This window comes from Bombyx mandarina, chromosome 19, assembly GCF_030267445.1.
Source record: "Bombyx mandarina strain Sakado chromosome 19, ASM3026744v2".
Taxonomy (NCBI): domain Eukaryota; kingdom Metazoa; phylum Arthropoda; class Insecta; order Lepidoptera; family Bombycidae; genus Bombyx; species Bombyx mandarina.
The window spans coordinates 357,712-378,355 of record NC_143225.1 but is presented as its reverse complement, the minus strand read 5'-3'; the positions used below and the strand labels follow the sequence as shown (position 1 = coordinate 378,355).

The 20,644-nt window shown below is 39.1% G+C and overlaps 1 protein-coding gene across 9 annotated transcripts in view; it reads left to right on the top strand.

Annotated features, from left to right (window-relative positions):
* esn (espinas) overlaps positions 1-20,644 on the top strand; it is a 366,713-nt gene that overhangs the window by 214,008 nt on the left and 132,061 nt on the right. For 3 of the 9 annotated variants that reach the window (XM_089735172.1, XM_089735170.1, XM_089735171.1), the window contains exon 2: positions 484-1,168. The exons of 5 other annotated variants lie outside the window; for them this stretch is intronic. In XM_089735172.1, coding sequence (XP_089591298.1) covers positions 501-1,168 — 668 coding nt within the window. In that variant the 5' untranslated portion in view covers positions 484-500. Of the gene's footprint in view, positions 1-39; positions 1,169-20,644 lie in introns of those variants that run through there. One more of the 9 variants, XM_089735169.1, reaches the window with a different exon arrangement.

Below are 20,644 nucleotides of genomic sequence, written 5' to 3'. Positions count from 1 at the left end.
TATGTTTATTGGCTTACATCGGCTTCGATCTATTAGGTGGACTAGTATTACAAAATATGTTGATGTTGGATACCCCATACATTATCAACGTCCAATGACGCTATATAATATTATTAGACGAAACGTATAATTTGCAATTTAAATAAATAAATTGTTTGAAATTAAAATCATGATTACGGTTCGAATGGTCGATATGAAGCAATAAATCTTTTATATTTCTCTTCAGTTCGGTTCACAACTCAATCCGATATATTGAGTAACGAATACCGGTTGCTAGTGATCCGTCAGACGTGCGGTCGACCTTAATTACATTCTCAATTTCATTATTGAATTGTCGAAAACACTTTAATTTGCACATCAGAGAAACGAGAACATTTCTGATGGAAAATCTAGCTATTGCATTTTCTGAATAACTAATATGACCTCATTTAATTAATCGAATAGTTTTCAACTAAATTTAACAAAAAACTATGATGTATACAGCAAAAAAACACCACAAAATGTCGGCGACTGCGACCAGTCACGTCAAATCATCTAACTCAGCCAACATACTGATGTGCAAGCAATGGTGGAAGGTATGTTGGATGTACGGAGACCAAGAGAAGTACTATAGACAATTGTATGGTAAAAGGAAGCAGGCAAACACCAATTATGCCTTCAGCGAAGACACTAAGCGCCCTGGAGCCCAAACAACAGAACTCACAGAGGACTTCTTTGATGGAAACTGCTCTCCGATCGAACCGGCTCCAGATGAACTCAGTTTCGATACAGAACCTGTGTACCAAACTTGGCAAAAGGACCAAAGACGACAGCCTATTAACTACGAAATAAATGCCACTGATCTAGATAAGCTTTGTATTAGTGATAGCATTAAGACTATGCTGCAGAATGGTCTACCTCAGGATGTGGGTGACTATAAAGAGGAGATTATGGGGAAAAAGGCGCTTGGTAGAAGTAAGAGGGAAAATGTGGCTGCAGATATATCTGCTTCTATTGATGGCAGGGAAAACTTCAAATTGCAAAGGTCTACCAAGGCTGGTTCATTTAAGGTGAAGGAAGTACTGGAGCCACATCGCGAGGTGATAAGTCTTGCTGATCCAGCGAGGTTCTTGGGAATCCGGGTCACTAAGGACACTTTAGGTGATGTCCGACATTCTACTTGTAATGAGTAAGTTTCTTCCTCTTATTCCATTTTTGGTTCTTCGAAATTATTCATAGATAATAATTATAATTAATTATGTATTATTTTAAAATTTGTATCCAAATTCATACTATAACAACATATCTAGTAGAAAAAATTACATATTATTACATATATACGGAAATCGTTTCCCAATCAACAATGTTAGTATTTACGGTTTTTTTTCCTGCCACTATATTGAACCGTTTACCATCAGTTGCTTACAAGCTCTGGTTAGTCTGGTTAGCTTATGATCAACTGATGGTAAGCTGCTGCATTACTCGTGAAATTTAGCTATGCCAACTGCATCCGTGTCGAGCGATGCGTGTTCGAATCCCGCCGGAGGGAACCAATTTTTCTAATGATATGCGTACTTAACAAATGTTCACGATTGAATTCCACGGTGTAGGAATAACATCGTGCAATAAAAATCAAACCCGCAAAGCTATAATTTGCGTAATTACTGATGGTAGGACGTCTTGTGAGTCCGCACGAGTAGATACAACCACCCTGCCTATTTGTGCCGTGAAGCAGTTTTGCTTTTCGGTTTGAAAGGTGAGGCAGCCGTTGTACTATAAAAACTGTGACTCATGACTCAAAGTGGGTGGCGGCATTTAGGCAGTTGATGTCTGTGGGCTCCGATGACTACTAAACACCAGGATGACTGAACTCGTACGCCTATCTTAGCAATAAAATAAAAAATTAGGACAGTTCGATCTAACGAGTACCTGTGTATTAATTTCTTATAGACTGATAAAGTATTTATATATAATACAAATTTCAATATCAGAACTGTCTATTTATCAGGATAAATAATTACGTACTTGTCTAACAACGACTTTCCTCGCGCTTGTACCAGACATGCCTTCAAGGGACAAGTGGAACTTTCATCAATTCACGATACAATTGAATGCGTTCTGTAATGCTCTCTAGACTATTTGCCAACAATCAGACAATTCTCAGAGTAACAATGGGTTACTTACGCATAGCTGTTACTATGAAAAGGCCGTTCTCGGCGTAGCAGCGGGAACCAGGGCTGCTAAAAGCGACTTACTAATTTCATATAGACAAAAACATGTGTTGTAATGGCTCATGGGGCGGTCTGCTGAGCCGTTTAAGATATGAGTTCGAGGTCTTTGAATCGGATTATCGATAGATGACCAGCGGAATATTCAGCGAATACCAACATACATAGACGCCGTCGCGCACTAATTAAGAAATTAAATCAATTTAAAATGTTTAATAATGGTTTTACTGTACTACAAACTAGAACGCATAACTGGTATATAGATCTAAACAGACAGAGTGGTGGCACTGGAGCCAAGCGAACTCACACGATATGCAGAACATACTGTTATTTACACGCTGCTCGAGGTCTCCTCCTCGCATCGTTTCCGCACTGCTGAGGGTCGTGACCATTATACTTCGACATGACTTTACTCCTTGTAATGTCCCGCCAGCGCCTCCGGTCATTGGCCACATGAAGGGCGTCATGGAATGGGATGTCTAGTGTGGTGCTGATTTGGTCGAACCACCTTGTCGGACTGCGCCCGCGCGGTGTCTTTCCCTCGATCATCCTTGTCACGAATAGTCTCTCTAAGCTAACCGATGTTTTCCGAGCAATATGACCGAAGTACCCAAGGTAACTTACACCGAATATATCTATAAACTTACATAAAAACTAAGTGAACAAGAGACTTAATAGTTGTGTTTTCCTTTTTGCCATATGGCGTCCCTATCGTCCATTCGCGGAATGCCACAATGCTTGCGGTCTGAGCATGCGGGCCAGAGTGCCGCGGGTACGGTCTGTCTCGGAAACACGTCGATGGCTCTATTCAACCGACTTAGGTATGTCTGTAGCTGCAGCAGAGCACTACACATTTGTTAATAGTGCGTCGTCTACCAAACATAATTTAGTATGAATTATGACAAAAGCCTTACCTAAATCGGTCACAATAACAATGTACACAAATTAATGATGTTTTTTGAAATAAAACAATCATCAAAAGTGATGCCATGCCTGAGATGCCATGATAAACCATTTACTGGACAGCTTTTTTCCTACCTATTCTCTGGTAGCCTAAGGGGCTGTTACAGCTGCGCTCGGACGGATAATTGAGTTCGAGAGTTCAGCCTGAGAGAGTTTACTAACGCTAGCCCCAACAAGAACAGTACTTTGCAGAATCTACCACCGAATCGGAATCGCGCCCCTTGAGAAGATTTGGCGAGAAACTCAGTGGGCTATTTCTGTGGGTTAGTTCGCTCGTTGGATGGTGGCCGGTGCTTGAAGAGCTTAATAGCACCAACCGTGGATCCCGGGGATCCGACAAGACATGGTTCGGGCGACGGCAGCTCTACGTTGCATAACGGCTTATGGTGACGTGCCGCTTTGTTGAAGTAGATAGACAGCAAATAGTTGCCATGGAATGGATAGCTAAAGGCGAAATTATAGATCTGGAGATACTGGGTAAATATTCCAGAGGTCGACTGACGTAATAACAACAGCATTCGATCGTCTCTGGTCTAGTGGACACACTACTGTGTCATGGAGTCAAAATTCTCTTTCGCAGTCAGTACCGTGTTAAAAATATTTTGCATCCAGAGTTTAAGTGTAGATACTTATTCTTGTTTTGTACGTGAATGTCTCCTACAACACCCAGAACGCTGGAATAATCTCCCTAAGATCAGCGGATGACTAACTGGTTAAAAACCATCTGCTCTTTCTCATTTACCTATTGATCGAAAGCTAAGTGTACCTACCGTTGCGGAAACAGTGCACCAACATCTGCAACATTACAAAAACCTATTCATCTTCAGCATGTGTACAGGAAGAAAGACCAACTAATAATTAAAAGAAAATGCGTTCCGCAAAATCGTTAATAATACATATCGATAGTATCGAAGAGTTTATAGCTGGTCAGTTCAAAATTAAACGTTAAAGCGCGCGGACAACGCGCTATTTAATCTTCGAGATGAATTAGGGTTGCCAGGCAATGAATGTTCCACGGCTGCCGAGAAGCGCCGACAGACAGACAGACGGGATAACGATCCACGCTAGTAGTCACGAATACGTTGGCCCACTGACAGCGACACAATGCATTGATATCATTTCACTATACAGAATGAAATAATCGTATCGTATCCGTATTAGAAATAAATTACTATTAAATTAGATGGAAAACAATATAAATTAATAATGTGTTCATAAAATGTAATATATCACCGGTCGTGTCAGGAACTTTTTCGTATTGGGTTCCCTGGTATATTTATAAAGTCAGAAGGCAATTTTCTGTCCGGAACATCATTAGAACATATTTCCACCACCACCAAGCGATAAGCGTCCTTAGCACTTGTTCTCATTGGACCCTCCCTATTTTTGGTTATCTGTTAACTGTCAACCTAAATCAAAACTGAGACTTCAACTTCAAGACTTGTGGACTGTCATCACGTCATCGCTTCAGCATGGTGCTTTTGAAAGTTAGAAGTGCCTTTTTGTGTTCAGCGTGTGACAGGACTGCCTTCGGAAGAAATGTAGATGTTGTCAAGTGTAGCCTTAGGCACAAATGTAATTAAAATGAAATATATAAACAGACAAACAAATAAAAATATTTTACGAGAAACATCTGCTGCCCTTGATTTGACTATAGACATTTTGTATTGATCTGTGGAAAATTCTTAAAAGCTATTTACTTAAATATTAAAAAAGTTTCATGTTGATTTAAATGATAATATTTCAGTTCAGGATCTCAATGTGGTTACGAATTTTCAAGTAAAATTTCGAGGTTCCATTGTGTTTATTACAACAAGTAATTATAAGCAGCTTGGCTCTGCCCCTAGCATTGCTGAAGTCCATGGGCGACGGTAACCATTCACTATCAGGTGGGCCGTATTCTCGTCTGCCTACAAGGGCAATAAAAAAACCCTTAAAAACTGTTTTTTATGAATTTTCAAACATTGCAACACAGTACAAGATCGTGGCTCCTTTGCTAAAAAGCGACAACGAAAAAAAACGAGTGAGATACATGATTTTATCTGGTTTCGACTACCGTTTACAGGCTCGGTACTGATCGATGGTCGGTCGTGAGCTTCTACTTGTTCCGGACTCGGGTTGTACGCTTGAGATAAGGTTTTATTTTTATTTTTAACTCTTCTTTTATTTAGTTTACCGGTTTAAATTTGCTGTTTAGCTAAAACTTTTTAAATCTATACTAATATGTAAATCTACAGTGGTTTTACGGATGTTCTGTTATAACTACTGAACCATGCATCCGATTAACTTGAAACTTGGTATCCATGTAGAAAATACATGTACTTAATGGATAGGCTAATATTTATATGAGTGTTGGACTCCCTAATAATAATGACAATAAATAATAATGTTAAAAGAAGGAACGGTAGCCTCTTCCCTGCACGGATGACTCTGGAGGACAAGAGTGCCTCGAACGGCAATGATATTTGCAATCTCTTTGCCCATAGCTTCTGTTCTGTATACAATAGTAGTTCTTTACCCTCCTCGGCCCCTCACGTTGCAAAATTATTAAATAATTACTTGTCGGTTATCCAATTTGATGACGCACATGTACTTAAAGCTTTAAAAAAACTAGATCTGAATAAGGGAGCTGGTTCGGATGGCCTTCCTGCAGTATTTGTTTCTAGATGCGCTACAGTACTTGCTCACCCGTTGCGTCTTATATACAACAAATCGTTATTAACCGGTGTTTTCCCAAGCGATTGGAAGCTGGCGTTGATTGTTCCTTTGCATAAGGACGGCCCGAAGGATCTTATCAGGAACTACCGACCTATTTCAATTCTTGCTGTATTTGCAAAGATTTTTGAGCAACTTCTCCACCCGATTTTGGCTTGGCATTTCAAAAATCTAATCAGCCCTCATCAACACGGTTTCACAAAGTCTAGATCTACGTCAACAAACCTGACATCTTTCATTAACGAAATTGCCGTTGAGGTCGACAGGCGCTCGGCTGTTGATGCTGTGTACACCGATTTTAGCAAAGCGTTTGATCGCGTGAATCACAGGATCCTTTTGCAGAAGCTCTCTGATAACGGCATCGCTGAGCCATTGCTGAGCTGGTGTTCATCATATCTCTCGGCCCGGCAATCAATGGTCGTAGCATCGGGTTTTTTTTCTGACCCTTTCTCGACACCCTCTGGCGTGCCACAGGGATCCCATCTCGGTCCTCTATTTTTTAATATATTTATAAATGACATTGGTGATTGCTTTCACCACTGCAGACATTATCTGTTTGCGGATGATTTGAAGATTTTCAGGGTTGTAAATTGTGCGTCGGATGTGATATTCCTGCAGAACGACATTGACCGCCTGGTTTCATGGTGTTCACGCAACAATATGGACCTCAATCCGGCCAAATGCTATACAATTCATTTTTCCAGAAGAAAAACTAGAACTTACTACAACTACACTATAAACCATAGTATCATAAAAGAGGTCGATAGTATTAGGGATCTCGGCGTAGAAGTCGACAGAGAATTAAGATTTCACGTCCATATTGAGAAGATCTGCTCGAAGGCTTTCAAGTCCCTCGGCTTTGTTTTGCGGAACAGCAGGGACTTTACTAGACCGGAAACAAAAATATTGCTATACAACTCTTACGTTCGTAGCACCCTGGAGTACTGCAGTGTCACTTGGAACCCTTTTTACGACGTGTACAAAAAGAAGTTAGAGAGGGTCCAGAAGCGTTTTCTGTGGCACCTTGCTTTCTCCTGCAATGTTGCTAGAACCATTCAGAGTTACCCGGCGAGGTTAAAGTATTTCCACATGAGCTCTCTTTCGGAGCGGAGACGCACTCTCGATCTATTGTTCCTGCATAAACTTGTTAACGGAGAATACGATACCCCTGATCTCTTATCTCTTCTGAACTTTAACGTGCCGCTGACGTCGACAAGGGCTTCGAAGTTGATGGTGTTCAGGGTTCCCAGATTCTACACCAACCTAGGTAAGAACGCGCCTCTTAGCAGACTAGTTCGACTACCGTTTACAGGCTCGGTACTGATCGATGGTCGGTCGTGAGCTTCTACTTGTTCCGGACTCGGGTTGTACGCTTGAGATAAGGTTTTATTTTTATTTTTAACTCTTCTTTTATTTAGTTTACCGGTTTAAATTTGCTGTTTAGCTAAAACTTTTTAAATCTATACTAATATGTAAATCTACAGTGGTTTTACGGATGTTCTGTTATAACTACTGAACCATGCATCCGATTAACTTGAAACTTGGTATCCATGTAGAAAATACATGTACTTAATGGATAGGCTAATATTTATATGAGTGTTGGACTCCCTAATAATAATGACAATAAATAATAATGTTAAAAGAAGGAACGGTAGCCTCTTCCCTGCACGGATGACTCTGGAGGACAAGAGTGCCTCGAACGGCAATGATATTTGCAATCTCTTTGCCCATAGCTTCTGTTCTGTATACAATAGTAGTTCTTTACCCTCCTCGGCCCCTCACGTTGCAAAATTATTAAATAATTACTTGTCGGTTATCCAATTTGATGACGCACATGTACTTAAAGCTTTAAAAAAACTAGATCTGAATAAGGGAGCTGGTTCGGATGGCCTTCCTGCAGTATTTGTTTCTAGATGCGCTACAGTACTTGCTCACCCGTTGCGTCTTATATACAACAAATCGTTATTAACCGGTGTTTTCCCAAGCGATTGGAAGCTGGCGTTGATTGTTCCTTTGCATAAGGACGGCCCGAAGGATCTTATCAGGAACTACCGACCTATTTCAATTCTTGCTGTATTTGCAAAGATTTTTGAGCAACTTCTCCACCCGATTTTGGCTTGGCATTTCAAAAATCTAATCAGCCCTCATCAACACGGTTTCACAAAGTCTAGATCTACGTCAACAAACCTGACATCTTTCATTAACGAAATTGCCGTTGAGGTCGACAGGCGCTCGGCTGTTGATGCTGTGTACACCGATTTTAGCAAAGCGTTTGATCGCGTGAATCACAGGATCCTTTTGCAGAAGCTCTCTGATAACGGCATCGCTGAGCCATTGCTGAGCTGGTGTTCATCATATCTCTCGGCCCGGCAATCAATGGTCGTAGCATCGGGTTTTTTTTCTGACCCTTTCTCGACACCCTCTGGCGTGCCACAGGGATCCCATCTCGGTCCTCTATTTTTTAATATATTTATAAATGACATTGGTGATTGCTTTCACCACTGCAGACATTATCTGTTTGCGGATGATTTGAAGATTTTCAGGGTTGTAAATTGTGCGTCGGATGTGATATTCCTGCAGAACGACATTGACCGCCTGGTTTCATGGTGTTCACGCAACAATATGGACCTCAATCCGGCCAAATGCTATACAATTCATTTTTCCAGAAGAAAAACTAGAACTTACTACAACTACACTATAAACCATAGTATCATAAAAGAGGTCGATAGTATTAGGGATCTCGGCGTAGAAGTCGACAGAGAATTAAGATTTCACGTCCATATTGAGAAGATCTGCTCGAAGGCTTTCAAGTCCCTCGGCTTTGTTTTGCGGAACAGCAGGGACTTTACTAGACCGGAAACAAAAATATTGCTATACAACTCTTACGTTCGTAGCACCCTGGAGTACTGCAGTGTCACTTGGAACCCTTTTTACGACGTGTACAAAAAGAAGTTAGAGAGGGTCCAGAAGCGTTTTCTGTGGCACCTTGCTTTCTCCTGCAATGTTGCTAGAACCATTCAGAGTTACCCGGCGAGGTTAAAGTATTTCCACATGAGCTCTCTTTCGGAGCGGAGACGCACTCTCGATCTATTGTTCCTGCATAAACTTGTTAACGGAGAATACGATACCCCTGATCTCTTATCTCTTCTGAACTTTAACGTGCCGCTGACGTCGACAAGGGCTTCGAAGTTGATGGTGTTCAGGGTTCCCAGATTCTACACCAACCTAGGTAAGAACGCGCCTCTTAGCAGACTAGTTGGGGAATTAAATAATTTACATAACAAGTATTCTCTGGACGTTTTTGCTGGCACTGTTGACAGTTTTAGACGAGAAGTCTACAGCCTTGCTCAATGAGTTTTTTTTCAATTAAGTAATAGTATATTTGGTAGTGAATGTGTAATAATGTAGGGTCTTCATGTAATGTTATATATAGTTTTTCTTTGTTTTTTATATAATGAACCGCTTTTTTTATGCATGCAGTCGGTACCTGTAATTGTGTTAGCATTTAGTGTGAAATCAATGTATATGATACCTGTAATGTTCTGTGCTGATGTATAACATGTTGGTACCCAATAAATAAAATAAAATAAAATAAAATAAAATTAATTTTAAATGCCCAGCGAAGCAAGCGAGTACGGCCAGTATATTTTAATTTTGTATTTTCTCTTCGGTTATGGCGATTGCTAGGTAAAATTTAAACTAATACTGTCGTACTTATGGCTTACTTTTGTGTTTATTGTTTTAATTTTATTATTTTTGACGCTTCGATTACTTTACAGTTTTCGTTGTTGCGGCTGACGTAAAAGTATTTATTTATCATCATCAGTACCCACATGTAGTCTAATAGTTACCTCATTACAAACACTTATAAACTATGCAATAATATAATATGTATTTCCAAATTGTATTTTTATATATGGGCTAAAATATGGTCTGAAATAAATGATTATTATTATTATTAATGCGTGCTCATATACTCGTGCCAGCTGATTTGTTCGCGAGCTGCAATATTGTTGTTTCGAAACAGATCAGCCGTCCGTATTTCTCCTCAAGCCCAAATGAGATTCTCCTCAACTAATACCATTTTATATTTTTAAGAAGATTAGCTTTAGTTTAATATTGACGCACCTCGCTTCTACTGTAGCTATATATTTTGGTCATTAATACGTGAAGCAAAAACTTTGTATCCCTTATTACGAAAATTGTGTGGTCGGAGGAATATAAAATTTTCCACACTTATAGAGAATATAGAGAAGAAGTGCACAAAGCTAATATTTTTTTAAAATAATGCATAAAAGATACATGAAATCAATAAAGAAAACATTATACACACTACATACCGTGTAGGTATTTGACGCAACACGCATGCATACTATTTGTTGTCATACTTTTGTTCTTGACGTCTGTTGTCAAATTGAGAATAGATTAAATATTGTTTGTCTTTGTTAATATTTTTTATAGTGTAGTCTTGGCGAAATTTGTGATTATAGAAGTATAAAATACAATCATAATAGTGTACAAACTTACAATTCCAATTAGTTATAGTCGAATTTCGACTACTGCGGGGCCTCTAGTTTTGGTAAACATCACTTTATTTTAACATCTCGCGCCTCTCTGCTCGTACGTGGTACTGTGACAAAAACTATTCTAGAATTACAAATTTTAACCCCAATCTAATAAAAGACAAAGGCATCCGTCACAATCAAACAAACACAGAAACAGTCGTGCTACATATCAGATATATATATTATACATCTTTGCTTACTTTACAATATCCTAAGGCTATAGTAGGTTAAAGTAACGGACACCGGACCCTAAGTATGTGAGTTCGATTCCCGATCTACAACTTCCAGACTAGACGTGATCGATTCGTGTTATCTAAATAAACGATCTTCGCTTTGAGAGCGGCCGAGCTTTTGAATTGAAAGCTCTACGGCGCTCGGTATGTGAAGCTATGATTTATTGTTAGACTTATAAGGACTAGTTCGGTTTTAACATCACCTTGATGGGCCGGAATTTTATCGCGGCAACTGTTATTACCCTTGCTAATAACAATTGTACCTTATTACCGGTTATTTTATGATACACACCAATTACTGCAATATTAACTACCAACCTAACTTAACACCTATGGTATATTTCCATCTTGCACTGGTAAGTACCACCACTCTGCCTAGTTCTACCCTAAAATAGTAATACGTTCTGGTTTGAAACCTGCGTAGGCCTCCCACAAGATGGACCGACGATCTATCGAGGTTCGCGGGGATCCGCTGGATGCAGGCAGCGCAGGATCGGTCTTTGTGGCGAGGCTTGGGGGAGGCCTATGTCCAGCAGTGGACGTCTGTGGGCTGATAATAATATAATAATAAATCATTATATTATACATGTTTACATTGATCCCATGTCTTGAGGTAGATTAGTAAACTTCGTGTTCCAAGATGAGTATATGTATTCGCATTGTCATGTTTATGGGCTTCGGTAGCTACTTGACGCCGACTGGACTGTGACCTCGTCTGCTAAAACTTCAACCCAAAGAGTATTTCCTCAACTCTGATTAATGTCACTTTTCTCAAATGCTCAGCTGAATCCACGATTTATTCAAAGTTCTCTACTCCTAATGACTCATTTATCAATCCACATGTGCAATAAGGCAGCTGACCACACGGGTGAGTTTCCTTGTAATTTTCGCATTATAGCTATCAAAAATTATTAATTAAAAAAGTAAAAAGAAATGTAATATAATCACAAAGTATCAACACTAAAAATGATCATATTTATTTTAAAACTACTTTGTGTTCCTTTGATTTTGAACGAAACGAGAACTGCGTGCTATTTACTCATTTAGCCACGGACGCTGCGCTCTTTACCACTACTCCTATTCGCTTACGAGAAGTGAAAAAATTACTATAGTAAATAGTTATTCAACTAATATATAGGTGAGGTTTTTTGGCGTACGTACGGTATTACCTGATTCACCGGTGACCGTCCTCGTCGAAGCCGTCGCTTGCGACGAAGGGCGAATTGACCCATAGACACAGCCCACTGATCTTCTCAGTGGGTCGTGTTTTCGATCCGGTGGTAGATTCTGCGAAGCACTGCTCTTGCTAGGGTCAGTGTTAGCAACACCTCCGGTTTGAGCCCTGTGAGCTCACCTACATGTTAAGGCGACGCTGAAATAGCCTCTCAAGGCTATCATATAGCATAGGTATGATAAAATAATAAAAAAAATACCCAATCGTCGCCACTCAACACCATAGAATCATATTTCACACCGAGTTTTGCAGCAAAACATATTACTGTTCCGCACAGAATCAATTTAAAATAACACATGCAAAGCCATAACAGTCATGGAGCTAATAGCAATTAACGGCGGATAGGCTGATTAATGGTCGCCGTGGCGAATGGCTCGACCGAGGAGCGTTGCATGCGCGTGCCGATATACGATTTATAATCCATGCACACGGTACGTGGAACTACTTGGATGAGAGAGATGTGGACAGGCGAATATTGTTCGTATTTTAATTGTGTCTGCAAGTCCTGATGGTTCGTGAGAATTCAAAATCAAAGTTTTCCCTTTTCAAAAATGTTTCCACATAGTCAAAATTTTACTGTCTATTAAAAATACGGCTTCGCTAGTAACACCTTTAAGGCTGCACTCTATAGCTGAAAAAACTCATGAAGACCAGTAGTTGGTTTTTTCGTGTTTCATCAAATTCCTCATTTTCTGAACAAACAAGGTGCTACCTCTTCCACGTTGTCAGCAGCGTGGCCACAAACACGTTATGTTAATACAGATGTCACAGCACCCAAAGCGTCGATCACGACTGTAAAGGAAACACTACTATAGATAAATAAATATAAAATCCTATGCACTAATGGTGAGACTGATGTTTGTTCACACTGCCCGCTTCCTCGCATCGAGATTTTAGGGATCTTTGAGCGAAGAGAAAAGTCGTAACTCGCGAAAGGCGATCGATAGCTCATTGCTTAATTTAGTGTGACAAATGATAAATACATAAATATATCTTATAATTTTAACTATAGGTGTATACCTATTTACTGGTGGTAGGACCTCTTGTGAGTCCGCGCGGGTAGGTACCACCGCCCCGCCTATTTCTGGCGTGAAGCAGTAATGCGTTTCGGCTTGAAGGGTGGGGCAGCCGTTGTAACTATACTGAGATCTTAGAACTTATATCTCAAGGTGGGTGGCGCATTTACGTTGTAGATGTCCATGGGCTCCAGTAACCACTTAGCATCAGGTGGGCTGTGAGCTCGTCCAACCATCTAAGCAATAAAAAAATAAAAAAAAAGTATATAGAGTCTGCAATATTTGTTTCATATCCAGTATCCTTCGCAGGATCCATAGACACAACAGGTGACAACAACTGGGATTAGCATAATAAATATACCAGACTTCGTGAGATAGCTTTACGACAGAAAAAGACAAACCGATATTTCAAGCCTGGAGAGATGCGCAGGCGCTTGTCTACTCCTTTATTAGTTTATCTATGACACATGAACTCACTCACCGACCTGAAGTAGAGAGCTTGCCTGAGCCCATAGTGGCAACACAGTATCTATTCCGCTGCCTACTTTAGATATGTGATTGTATACGACTCTCTTAAGAATTCTAATTGAAATATTGAAATCAATCGTTCGCTCATTATTCCCAAAAAGTGTACAGAACCTGATAGATTTATTTGTATCTCGGTGTTAGAAAGAGAAGGGCTATCGTTGAATTTCTCAGTAGCAAGTGGTGCCTTATATTTGTCAAGTCCTCCAGATCATGTTTGCCCTTCTAATTATGCCGACCAGTCGGGCAGGTGGCACTCTCACGATGTGTGACTGTTTTATGAAATATTGAGTTTAATACATACAAACATACACATGTACAAACATATACTTGCGTTGTGTCTGATATTGTCGTGTTTATTAACTTAAGTAACCAAAATTTCTGTTCAAAATTCAACCTTGTGATCCGGCTTAATGGCATATTTTTTCTAATGCGTTCGGCATTTACCTCATACCGGCGTACTGCCTTTTAACTGCAGCACACAGGCTGGCGAGCTCACAGCCCACCTGTTGTTAGTGGCTACCGGGGCCTATATACATCAAAAAATCAGACGTCGAAACATCTATTGCACAAGGTAAGGCTTGTCACACTCTTCAAATCAGAACACATGATTGGCTTATCGGCGATTTGCTTTCATTGACTACACCATTACTTTCTTACACTATTTCTTTTTGATTAATAATTTAAAGAGATCCTAAAAATGTTAACAGATATATAAAAACATTAGATCCTAATACAATTAAAAATATTTAAATTATGGAAAAAGAATTTCAATTCAAAAAATATGTAGATTAATCTGAAACCAGTTCCGAACTAGAGATGCAATTGGCTTTATTCCCTCACTAGCTGTAGCCGTCCGCTTCGCTGGGCATTTAAAATTATGATTATTATTTCTCACCCCTACAAAGATTCTCATCATTAACGCCCCGCAACGGATGGAGTCCAATACTCATATAAATATTAGCCTATCCATTAACTACATGTATTTTCTACATGGATACCAAGCTTCAAGTCAATCGGATGCATGGTTCAGTAGTTATAGCGGAACATCCGTAAAAATCACTGTAGATTTGTATATTAGTATTAGTATAGATTAGATTCAATTACAATTAAAAATATTGAAATTATGGAAAAACAATTTCAATTCAACAAATATGTAGATCAATCTGAAACCAGTTCCGAACTAGAAATGCAATTGGCTTTATTCCCCCATTTCCCGAATATTAAGAATAATTAATTATGTAGGCTACCCTAAAAGGCTAACTCTCGCTGAGTACTCGGCGGACATAGTATTAATTAACGAGAGGATAGTTAATCGGTCCCGCGTTGTAAGATCACGCTCGTGTGCGCCTCATTACCACCTGCAGTGGCCTTTTTGTTAATCGCTAATTTATTTTTAAGTGCATTTATTGGCTTCTCTTTGCAAAGAAAATTAAAGTTAAAAGAAACTAGATTTCAGATCGCTATTAGTCCAGCTATCTCAGTTTAACAACCCCAAGCAGGATTGTTGTTACTTTAAGAACAATAAAAAAAAAACGTGTGGTGCATGCTATCAGTAGTTACAAATATTTTATGAACAAATATGAGTAGAAGGGTTATTGTGATAATATCCTGAAAAGCACCACACGCTGTTTTACAATAAAATCATTTTTTCTTACACTATTTTTAATTCAAATTTATTAAAATTTATTTTCTATTTCTTAGTTGGATTTTCTATAAAAAGCGTATTTTGTTAGTTTTTTTAAACTATTATTTATTTTTCATACTTTAGTTGATTTTTAATTTTCTCAAAAAACTTTTTTAAATCGAATTGTCATCGGTCCTTTATAAGTATATCAAATTTCAAGTTAATCCGAAGATTTGAAGAGGGTCAAAATCATGTTCAAAGATTCCGTTACAAACATACATACGTCTGAAGCTAATAAAAGCGTATTAAAAAAGGCGTCGAATTGAGTATCTCATTCTTGTTTACGATTATGAAGTCTTAAAGACAAACTCGGCTAAGGTAAAACCGTGGAAAAACAGGAATGTTTAGCAGAGTAATTCAAGAGTTATCTCGCTAACGGTAATTTTCTCACGTAAACTCCTAGGACGTATTGGCCTACGGAAATCAACACTGTTCTTTTGGAGCGCTATTGTTCTCGAAGTCGGAGCCACAATAGTGTCGTGTGCCTCCTGTTATGGTCTTCACGACATCCCGTTAATTATTTTAACCTGAAGGCTACTTGTACTTCGAAAATTACTTATAATTGACAAGCGTGCCCGGCATGCGTAGCCCTGAAAAAAATATGTAAATAAACGGGAAGTCGTGATATCTAGTAGTAAGGTAATATTTATTTAGAAATAATAGTCGAACAAGATAGCGATGAGCGAGTCCGAAATCAAATTCAAATTCGTATAATTTATTTCAAGTTTAATGTCATCAGAACATGTGATGTCTGCCACCGGTTCCAAAAAATAGTCACAGTTCAATGAAGAACTGACGAAACAGACTTCACGCTTGATCTTCTAATTACCATTATTCTTATTGTTGATCTTTGTCAAAATATAAATTTATAATTATACTAACTGTACCCGTCCGCTTCGCTGGGCATTTAAAATTAACATTATTATTTCTCACCCCTACGAAGATTCTCATCATTAACGCCCCCGCAACTGATGTAGGGAGTCCAACACTCATATAAATATTAGCCTATCCATTAAGTACATGTATTTTCTACACGGATACCAAGTTCCAAGTCAATCGGATGCATGGTTTAGTAGTTATAACGGAACATCCGTAAAAACCACTGTAGATTTATATATTAGTATAGATTTAGATTTTATTTTGTATTTTCCATATTTACATAACTCCCAAGAATTTGTCAAAAATTTTGTCTAGATAAATTCTTCTAGACCATTTCCTGAATTATCCATTCACATTTTTCCGCTCAGATAAATCTAGTCCAAGAGATTTCCGCTACCACGCACACTATTATTTCCTAGTGCACTGCAGAAGACAGGTATCAAGAACCATCTCCGAGACACAACTCGAACTTCTTCGTCGCTAATGCATGGTCGTGAACCACCACGTAAAACAACAAGGTTATTTTAGCTACTATCTGAAGCAGACCTTAAGGTAATTTACCTATGGAGAGATATACGACAAAGGGAAGATCTTCCACCGAGCGGGTGATATATGCTCGGTAGACCGACGGCCCCAATGTTGTTGTTCGGAACTTGTATAATATATGCAAGCTCATCTTGAAATTGTCGTAAGCGGGATTCAGGCATCCGTCAAATATTCTGTTCTGTGATGGCTACCGCCACATAACCTTAGGTTTACAGAAATAATTACGAAATTTTTCTAGATGCTTGAATTGTTCTTAAGAAAATCTGTAGAGTACCAGGTAACTTGTGAACCCCTGTGAACCCCTAGGGTTGCACTCAACTCAAAGTTCTCAGTTGGGATCGATGTCCACAAAATTCACTAAGCTGCCTTGTACCTAAGCCAGAGCTGTCGAACACAAATGCTCCTCCAAATATAAGCGTCAGACCAGAAAGTTCGATACACACAATATTATAAGAAACATTTTTTTTTGTTTTTTTTCCCCTACCTAAACTGAGAGCCTTGAGAGGCTATGTATTGGCTAGGCAGTGTAACCTTAAGTAGTAGGTGAGCTCACGGGGCTCAAACCTGACGACGTTGCTAACACGAACCCTAGCAAGAGCCGTGCTTCGCAGAATCTACCACCGGATCGGAAACGCTGAGAAGATCCGGCGAGAAACTCCGTGTTCTGTGTCTGTGGGTTAATTTACTCGTCGAGCCCTTCGTCGCAAGCGACGGGTTCGACGAGAACGGTGACCGGTAAGAAACAAAGAATAGTTGTCTACTCTACAGCACTGTTACAGATGTGTTCGTAGAATTGTCCCATAAAAATAGTTCCAGATTGTATATCACCAAATCGCAGCGACCGGTCTGCTGTAATAACTCCTTTTGTTTTATTTTAGAACTATAATGTTTCTGTTTTGGAGTTCCGTAGATATTTTAATTTCTGTAACTAGGCAAGAAAATCTCACGGCTCATAAGTAGGTACATGCATGGAAATCAACCGTGCGGGCTCAATAACCATATAACTTACTTGGTAAGTGGTAGCTTATTTAACATATCTAACATATCTGTCATTAAAAACGGAATTTTTCAACGTAATTTTCATCAACTTCTTTACTGGTGGTAGGACCTCTTGTGAGTCCGCGCGGGTAGGTACCACCGCCCTGCCTATTTCTGCCGTGAAGCAGTAATGCGTTTCGGTTCGAAGGGTGGGGCAGCCGTTGTAACTATACTTAAGACATTAGAACTTATATCTCAAGGTGGGTGGCGCATTTACGTCGTAGATGTCTATGGATTCCAGTAACCACTTAACACCAGGTAGGCTGTGAGCTCGTCCACCCGTCTAAGCAATAAAAAAAGGATATATTACTATAGCGCTTTTACGTATATATACATCTTCAAACTAGATTTGAAAAATGGTAGGCAGTGGCTTGGCTGTGCTGTTGGCATTGCTGGTAAGTGACAGTAAACACTTCTAACTAAGTAGTGTATATGCACAACTGCCTTTGACGACGTTAAAAGAACTTTAAATGCAAACGTGTGCAACTAAATAAAAGCTAGTAAAGAGCTATAATTTGGACGTTTTAACCGTACCGGACGAGGTAATACCAATTCTTTTATCCGCCAAGCGTTTTGAAAATTCGAGATAGTTTTTCGATTTAAACTTTCGGGTTCTCATGCAAATTTCACCTGAAGACCTCCCTGGGTCCGTTGGATGCACACCGTCCACACGACCGCGGAACCCCGACAGTTCTCATGGTAACTAACATCAAACCGTACAACATTTGTTTCGTACATCACCACGACTACTTTACTCATATTTTTTAAACTTTAAATTTAATCCTCTTATCCAAGATATAAAGGCACGTGGTAGTGGTCCGCGTAAAATGTAAGATATTTTAGTTTGCAATAGAATCCTTTTTTCAGTGTCCCTCGGGCGGTTTGATATATTTCCTGACACACAATTCCAAGACAATATTTCAAGATAAGCAGAGACATAGTTTTACCATTAAAATTGCTGCGGTCCATTGGTGACCAAAACCATAGTCTTATAGGTTTGTAATTCCTTATACTTAGATTAAAAGTTTTCAGGAATAGCATATGGGGAATTAAGTATGTTAGAAGTTTGAGATTTCCGTATTTGACAAAATCGGGCCAGAAGGCTGTATAGAACTTATTTATTACTATTAGAATTGGTACAGTCGATACAAACTACTGTTTCAGTGAAGACGTAACTTTCAATTTATATATTAATATATCTATGCAATATTTTAATTACATCACAAGCACTTTGCGTAGTTTGACATTCACTGATACCTACCCAGTTAGCTTGACAGGACATTAGCTGCTGTAAAACTCTTATTCTAAATATCTGTACATTATTATCATTTGGTAAATAACATAATCTTATTAAAAAAATGTGATGCTGAAGTACTATTGTTGTTTGGTTCAGTTTGTATTATATTAAGATATTTCGGGGACCTAAATACTCTAAGACATTGCGGTCTCTTAACTGGAAGTACCAGAATTTTGAAAAGTATAGGATATGTTGGTATACTGTACAATTAAGATACCACTTTTATCACCGGGTGGGTCTCGAGATAGGTACTATACCAAAAAAAAAATACAACTACGTATCTCTCAATTATTATCTTTCTTATTTTAATTAGATATTGTTACTGTTGCGAGCCCACACACCTGTTTGCTGCTACCCTATCTATTTTTGTTTGAACGAAGCCGTCGTATTAATATACTAATAAAACCATTAGTATCTATTGCCTCAATTCACTGTTTACATCAAGTCATGTCATCTGCCTTTATTTTACGTAGTAAAAAAACGCGTAATAAAATCTCAATGACATAAAATGAAGGATACTTACTCGCAATGTAGTGTGTTCTGTGCAATATACCTAGTCAGGTCATAAGTATTGTCACACAGTAAAAACTTTTCTTTTAGAATGCTGGCCACAAAAAAGTTTATTGAATTCGAATTTAGAATTGTTCATGAAAATAAAAATGTATACTTTTAGAATTTTACTCATTTTTAAATATGGAGTGGACGCTTAAAGAAGACCGTATTGCAGTCATTGCGTTGCATCGTTGCGGTAACGCGCTAATTAAAATTTTTAACATACTGAAAAATTTGAATATAACCAAAAGATTCGTTTATCGTACCATCAAACGATACAATGAAGACTCTAGTGTAGATGACAGGTCAAGAAGTGGTCGCCCTCGGTCTGTTAGGACTCCAGCAGTGATAAAAGCTGTGAAGGCGCGAATTCAAAGAAATCCCAAACGTAAGTAGAAACTGTTGGCCCTTCAGATGGGGTTAAGCAGAACCACGGTGAAAAGGGTGTTAAATGAAGACTTAGGGCTTCGAGCATATCGAAAAAAAACAGGACATCGTTTGAATGATCGTCTAATGGACCTGAGACTGAAGAGATGACGCCCTTTGTTGAAGCGGTACGCGGGAAAAAATATCGGGAAATTCTTTTTTCGGATGAAAAAATTTTTACCGTAGGAGAGAGCTACAACAAATAAAATGATAAGGTTTACGCACACAGTAGTGAAGAAGCGAGCAACCGCATTCCGCGTGTCCAACGAGGTCATTTTCCATCCTCGCTCATGGTATGGTTGGGAGTTTCTTATTGGGGCTTAACAGAGGTACATTTTTGTGAGAAAGGTGTAAAAACGAATGCAGTTGTGTATCAAAATACAGTCCTGACGAACCTTGTGGAACCTGTTTCTCATACCATGTTCAATAACAGGCACTGGGTATTGCAACAAGATTCGGCGCCAGCTTATAGAGCGAAGAGCACACATGACTGGCTGGCGGCGCGTGAAATCGACTTCATCCGGCACGAAGACTGGCCCTCCTCCAGTCCAGATTTGAATCCGTTAGATTACAAGATATGGCAAAACTTGGAGGAAAAGGCGTGCTCAAAGCCTCATCCCAATTTGGAGTCACTCAAGACATCCTTGATTAAGGCAGCCGCCGATATTGACATGGACCTCGTTCGTGCTGCGATAGACGACTGGCCGCGCAGATTGAAGGCCTGTATTCAAAATCACGGAGGTCATTTTGAATAAACTTTA